This window comes from Kryptolebias marmoratus, linkage group LG18, assembly GCF_001649575.2.
Source record: "Kryptolebias marmoratus isolate JLee-2015 linkage group LG18, ASM164957v2, whole genome shotgun sequence".
Lineage (NCBI taxonomy): Eukaryota > Metazoa > Chordata > Actinopteri > Cyprinodontiformes > Rivulidae > Kryptolebias > Kryptolebias marmoratus.
This window is the reverse complement of record NC_051447.1, coordinates 19,824,211-19,831,456: the sequence shown is the minus strand read 5'-3', so window position 1 is coordinate 19,831,456 and position 7,246 is coordinate 19,824,211. Positions and strand designations below refer to the sequence as shown.

Here is a 7,246-nt window from a genome sequence, read left to right as displayed (position 1 = left end):
GCACAGCAGTGGCTAAAGTAAATAAATAAATTAATTAATAAAAACAATAAAAAATGAACAGAACCTTAGCTAAACCCTAAAAGTAGAAGAGCGCTAGCTAAATGCTAAATGTAACAGAATGCTAGCTAACTGCAAAAAGTTGAATAATGCTAGCTAGTTGCTAAAAGTAGCAGAATGCTAGCTAATTGCTCAAAGTAGCAGAATGTTAGCTAATTGCTCAAAGTAACAGAATGCTAGCTAGTTGCTAAAAGTAGCAGAATGTTAGCTAATTGCTCAAAGTAACAGAATGCTAGCTAGTTGCTAAAAGTAGCAGAATGTTAGCTAATTGCTCAAAGTAGCAGAATGTTAGCTAATTGCTCAAAGTAACAGAATGCTAGCTAGTTGCTAAAAGTAGCAGAATGTTAGCTAATTGCTCAAAGTAGCAGAATGTTAGCTAATTGCTCAAAGTAGCAGACAGACAGAAACGGAAGCAGCAGCTGAAGCTGATCTGAAACAGAAAAATGTTTTTTAAGAAACTGAGATCTGTGTGGAAATTATTTATAAATAAAGTTATTTATTTTGAAAAGTATAAAAGTTACAAAACCCAAAAGTCCCAGCAGCTGTTTCCTGAATGAGCCGAAAGTTTTGATTTATGAACGGCTGAAATGTTATTTTATCACCAAATAATCACATTTAGTCTTTTGAAAATACTTACAAAAAGGCTTTAAAGTCTGGAACCTTCAACCCAATGACTTCTTGTGTTTCTGAGAACAGCTGGTGCATTCTGGGTAGAACCCGGCTGCCTTTGAGCCAGGCAGCAGCTGGTTGTCTATAATTAGCAGCTGTGTCCTTTCTGTTAATCTCCTCACAGCTGCTCCAATCAGGCAGCTGCTCCTCGTTACCACGGCGACCTAATTAACTCGTCAGCGATCGGCAGAAACGAGGAGAGGAGGGAGGTCATCGTTCCAGGAAAAAAAAAGCTCTTCTGGTTTTTGACGTCCGGGAGAACGGTTTCCTCCACGGAGCGACCCGGGTCAGAATCCGGATCAGAACCAGAACTTAATCCAACATGTTGGAGCAGAGAGGAGGTTTAACTAAGGGGTCACCTGTGACCTTTGACCCCATGAACCTCGAAATCAACAGTGATCACCCTTGAGGTGCAGAGTTAGAGCTCAGGCTGACCTTTGACCCTGACCTTTGACCCGATCACCACCTAAATCTAAATCTATCTAGAAACTGTGGCGGCCATCTTAAATGAGCTTGGATTGATAAATCAGACTTTGTTTAAATGTTTGCTATAAAAAGGAGCTAAAATTAGCTTGTAAAAGTAGCAAAAGAGTAGCTAAAAGTTAAAAAAATAAATAGTAGCTAAGGACAGCTAAGGGTATCTAAAAGTTAAAAGTAGCAAAAGGCTAACTACAAGCTAAAAATAACAAAATGCAAACAGAAAAATAAAAGTATGAAAAGGTTAGCTAGAAGCTAAAAGGCTCAAAATGTCAGCTAAAATCTAAACGTAGTAGAACAGTAGCTAAAGGTTAAAAGCAACAAAAGGCTAATGTTACTTCAAAGTAGCTAAATGCAAGCTAAAGGCTAGCTAGAAGCTAAAAGTGTCAAAATGATTTCTTGAGTTTCATAAGGACCCATTCAGGGATTCCTGAGATATTTTGCTGACAGACAGTTCCTTCTTTAAATCCTTGAATCTGGCTGGCACGCTGGTGAAGGGGTGAACGTTCATGTGTTCACAGGAAGTTTTGCGGTCAGTTTCAGTCACTCGTGTCTCTCAGCTGATAATAAAAGTTAATTGAAGTTTTATCTCCATCAGTCCGCGGCGTTAATGTAAACAGCGTCTGGCTTCATGACGGTCGGCCGCGCCGTGATGTCACATCCCCCCCCCGCCTCCTGATAGCTCTGAATCTATTAGCACCTGTGTTGTCATGGCAACGAGGTGTAATTCCCCAGGATCCTGTAAAGACGAACTTAGAACAAATTTAAATATATTTGATGAAATGCGTCACAGACGAAGAAGAAAAACATCGAAGCTCAAACTGTCCTCCATCTTTGGGAGTAAAAGTTAAACTGAGACTGAAACAAAAAATATTTCTCTTACCTCATAAAATTAGACAATGAATAACAGTAAAGGAGACATTAATGTTATTATTAGATAAGTTATGATTTTTGAGATCTGCGGTTAAATTTGGTCAAAACATCATTACAGAAATCATTCTTCAAATCTAATATTATTACAAAACTCTGATTATTATCTATAATCTTAAAGAAATCATTTATTTCTGACGTCCTAAAACCTCACCTTCTGATTTGAATTTTTAGAAGCCTTTAAAATCACTTTTTAAACAAATCATAGCAGAAAATTATTTAAAACTTAAAACGGATGCAGTTTTTTTAGGTTCTGATCTTTGCAGCTTTGGAGTTTTTATTTTAAATATTTCTTGTAACTAAGCTGGAGAGGAAATATTAACTTAATTCATTTGTTAAAATGCGTGAGATTATTATTCTAATGCTTTAAGACACTCAGTTATGTCGTATTTTTATCCCTTTTCCTGTAAAAAGCAACATCAGAGGCCTTTTGGATGAAACTGGAATGATTTGTGTTTTCTGCTGTTAGCTTAGCTTATCTTAGCGCTTAGCCACCGCACTAAGCTAACAGGATAATGTTGAAATCTTCATATAAAAAGCTTTTTTTTTTTTTTTTTTTTTTTTCTTTCACAGACAGGGTCTTCATAAGAAATAAGAAAGCAGCACATAAAGATGATCAATAAAACTGTTTTTATTAATATTTTTTTCCACCACAATAAAATTTAACAAAGGCTCACTAGAAAAGTGTCAACTTGTGTGTCGTGTACAGGAGTTACAGTACGTGGTAAAACTGGTCGAACACTCTCACCCTTCAAACACTTTGCACATTATTTACAATTACAAATAAACAGAACCTCTCAGGGACACAGCTGGCCTAACATCTGGCTGTAAGGACCCCCGAGAGAAGCCAAACGGCTAACAAGCTAATTGGCTAACAGGCTGTAGCTGTTTTCACACATTAGCAAAAACTTCTTTTTTTTTTCTTTCTGAGTGCTACTAAGAAGACAGTTAAACCAGACTTCATGTTTATAAAATCCTTTCCCCTTCTCCTTAAAGTCTTTTTGCTTTTTGTCGTATAATCTGACTGCATCTCTGCTAGCAGTTAGCGCCTAGCTACCTTGGTAAAGGAATGCACTTTGGTAGATTAAACCAAATGCCCTGGGTGTTAAAAACAACGATCTGAGGTACAAACATTAAAAAAAAAAAACAATGTTTTAAAACCACATTAATACTAACAGCAGGCGTGAGCGCCTCTGGGAAGAGCGCCACGTAGCTGTAGCTATTTGCTACTAGCATTCAGTTAGCAGGAGGCTAATGTTAACTTCACTGCAGGGGAACAAATGTCAGTGCAGCAAATGGCTAGCGTTAGCTTAGCCTCGCCGACAGGTGGCGACAGTTGGCTGATATGTGTCTGTACATTGTGCGGCCATGTTGTCCAGCCCTCCGTTCCCCCAACGCACGCACACACACACACACAACTAACAGAAAACCAACAAGCAGCTGCTTGGTTTTAAACACAAACGGCTAAAATCACAGCTACAAGCAGCTAGCTGCATGCTAAGATGAGCCGTTTGTGATGTTTGGAGACTAAATTTATCCCTTTTTTAAAAAAATAAAAAAAGTCTTTTAAAGAAGAGACTGAAGGTAAATTACAATTATTTCTGTATTATGACATAATTCTGATTTAAGAGATGAGGTAAACCAGATAACTGCTGGTTGACTCGACAACATTAATAACAGAGAATTGGTTATCTGATGATATTTTGCTATGATTTAAATTTTAGAACAAATTGGTCATTTGGTTGTAAATAATCAGACTTTTAGCTGCTTGTTTTTCATGAAACAGGTAACTTTGACCTTTTTTGTTTTTAAAGCTACAGAAAAGTTTGGGCCAAATGACGCTGGGTTGATTTTTATGAATATTTGATCCTTTTTCATAAATCTTAAAACAGGATTTCTTGTTTATCTTCTTATTGGTGGTTTTTAGTAGAAAAGTAAAGTTTGATTAATAGAAAAGCAGCAAACCTGCAGCAGCTTTACTCTGAATACGAAGCAAACGTGAAAATGATTGACACTGACCCTCGCTGACGTTAGCACGTTAGCATAGCAGAAAAAACAAACACGATGAGCTTTTTTCACGCATATAAATAGTTCAGCTTTAGCTACCCGATTAAATTAGGAGCTCCAGCAGAACTCGGGTCAGAACCGGGTCGGAGCTGAAGCCCAAAGTCAAACGCGCTGAAACGAACCAGGAGCCAATCAGAGCGCAGAGTTTGGAGTTGAGTTTTAGTTAAAATGTTAGAAACTGATAAACGTGCGTGTGTGCGCGTGCACGTTGGGTGGGCGTGGCATGGCGTTAAGATACAGAAGGCACAAAGTTACGACTCTCAGCGCTCCGTCTCACAAAAACAGAATAAAAACTAAAAAAGGTACAATCAACCAATCAAATCTTTAAAAAACAGAAACATCAGAGGACCGCCCCCCTCCCCTACTTCCTCCTCCTCCCTCTGGAGGGGGGCGGAGCTTCCCCTGAGATGGGCGGAGCATGTAGAGTCTCCTACATTTCCAGTTCCTCCTGTGCGTCAGTGTCGTCCACTTCCTGTGTGCTACAGCCAGCCGCCAGCGATCACGGCCTCCTCCTCCTCATCATCATCCTCATCCTCATCCTCCTCATCTGACTCCTCATGGTGCATTCAGGTACGAGTTTTTTGTTTGTATTTCTATAAATATGAGTTTGTTTGAGGGAACAAGGTTTAAGAAAACGCTCTGATATTGCACACACACACACACAGCTACATCCAGCACACACACACACACACACACACATTCAAGTATACAGCCTGAACTGCACATCATAGGAAATACACATTAGACTTTTAAATATTAAAATGTGGCAAATAAATTAATATCTCCTCTCACACACACACACCTCTCATCCAATCACATTTAAAGAGTTCATTGAGCAACACTGAACCTCAGGACACCTTCATCCTTCAGGTGCTGAAGCGTCGGAGGATTCGTTAAAAAGAGAAAACTCACCTCAGGTTTAATAAGAGTCTGATTATAAAACCTTTTTAAGTTAATAAATATTAACAGATATTCACTGAGGCTCCAGACATTTCTTTTAACGGATATTTACGTCCTAATTCGTTCTTTTCAGAATCATGATTACAAAATGTCTGTTTTTGTCGTCAGCTTAGATTTAAAACGTTTTAAAAGCTGCTCTGCTTGTGCTTTGTATTTGGCAGAATCAGGAAATTAAAGAAATAAAAACTAAAACCTCATAATTTGGTTCCCATTTCTACAAAAGCCCTGTTTAAAAACAAATATTGTTTTATTAGTCATATATAAGTTTATACCCGGGATTATTTCAACACTGATGACTTTTTTGATTCACTTCTCCATTTCTTACTTGTTTCATTTCTGGTTTTTTTGCTGTTTAAAACTCTGATTTCAACCTTATTTCCAGCTCGCCTGTAAACGGCCGAGGCTGCACGTTTCAAACCAAACAAAGAGAAAAGCTGGTTCTGCTCTGCAGTAAGGCAGGGCAGTGGACAGCTGAATGCTATGGCTAATAAAGGCTAATGTTAGCCTCAGGACTGACAAAGAAGGCAAACAGTGAACCAGCTACAGCTAGCTGACACCGTCAGGTCCGCTAGGCTAACTGCTAGCCCGTAAAACTGGAAAAAGGTAGCTGAACATTTAGCTAACAGTTAGCCAGCCGACAGGCACTATGCTAACAGAGGCTAGCAGAAGCTGGCCAACCGACAGGTAGATGTTGGAATCAAAGTTCTACGATCTTTGATTGAGTCTTTTAGGTAAACGTCCCTGAACTAAAACATGACAATATTATTGGTTTTTTAGTCAAATGAAAGAAGCAGCTAGAAGCTAATCGCTCCTGTAGCTTTAGCATCAAAGGACTGAAAACGTCTCTGGTTGTAAAAAGTGAAGATTTTTGGTGTTGTTCCCTCCGTTAGCACCATGTTTGTTTGAAGCTACAGATCAGCGTGACGTCTTCAGATTGTCTGAAACGCACCACAGTCACTTCACTTCCTGTCTCAAACAATTATTGTCCTTTTCTTATTTTCGATGGGTCTAAAAACCTCGAAATGCAGCGAGGACCCCGTCTGCAGGCTTTCCTTCTCCAACACAAAGTTTCCATGACGGCGCTCGTCCTGAATGCGCCGCCGCCGCCGCCGCCGTGCAATAAACAACTGGAGCCACCAGTTTTATTCCGGTCTGGCTGGTTGCTCGCTCGCGGACTCCGTGTCCCGCCGCAGAGCGCGGGGGCGCGCTCGCTCTCAGCTCACCAGTTTGGGCAGAACCGTCCTGGTCTGGATGTTCCCGTTGGCGTCCGTGATCGCCGCCAGGTTAGTCCTGGTTTTGGAAGAGGAGGAGGTGGTGGTGGTGGAGGAGGTGGCCAGTTTGGAGATGGAGGTGATGGCTGCGTCAGTGGCGGTGCCTCGTTTGGACGAGGCCGTTTTGTCGCCAGCGGTCGTTCCCGTCGGCGGCTTGGGCAGCCGCCGCCTCAGCCACGGGTGGCGCAGCGCCTGGCTTGGCGTCATCCGGACCACGGGGTCCCACTCCAGGCAGTGTTTGAGGAAGTCCAGGAAGAGCGCGTCGTCGCAGCCCTTCAGCGCCGCGCTCCAGTCCTTGCTGGCCGGGGGGCCGCGGGCCTTCCCGCGCCGCGAGCGCCCTCCGTTCAGCACGGTGGCGCCGTCGGGCAGGGTGGTGACGGTGCAGTAACGAGGGTACCCCTTGGACGACACAAAGTTCTTGGCCCTCTTGGAGGCGTCCAGCAGCTTCTGGGCCGGCATGCCCAGCAGCTCCATGATGCAGGCCAGCTGGTCGGCTTCGTCTTCGCCCGGCAGCAGCGGGTAACCGGTCAGCAGCTCGGCCAGGATGCAGCCCAGGGACCACATGTCGATGGGCATCCCGTACCGGGACCCTGGAGGACAGGGGGGACAGGGGGGACCATTAGAGACCGAGACAGCACCGATTCTGACAGCTGGGAGGCTTCCTGACATCCGGTAAACACGGAAATACTTTTAGAGATGGTTGTCGGAAAGAGACTGTAATCACTCTGTAGAGCTCCAACAGGACCAGGTTTAGAGCTCCAACAGGACCAGGTATAGAGCTCCAACAGGACCGGGTTTAGAGCTCCAACAGGACC

The 7,246-nt window shown here is 42.4% G+C and overlaps 1 protein-coding gene across 1 annotated transcript in view; it reads right to left on the bottom strand.

Annotated features, from left to right (window-relative positions):
- Positions 1–2,744: 2,744 nt before the first annotated feature.
- Positions 2,745–7,246, bottom strand: part of dyrk2 (dual-specificity tyrosine-(Y)-phosphorylation regulated kinase 2) — an 18,081-nt gene continuing 13,579 nt past the window's right edge. Inside the window, exon 4 of the mRNA XM_037981384.1 lies at positions 2,745–7,118. Within this exon, the coding sequence (XP_037837312.1) occupies positions 6,375–7,118 (744 nt within the window). The 3' untranslated portion in view covers positions 2,745–6,374. The remainder of the gene's footprint in view (positions 7,119–7,246) is intronic.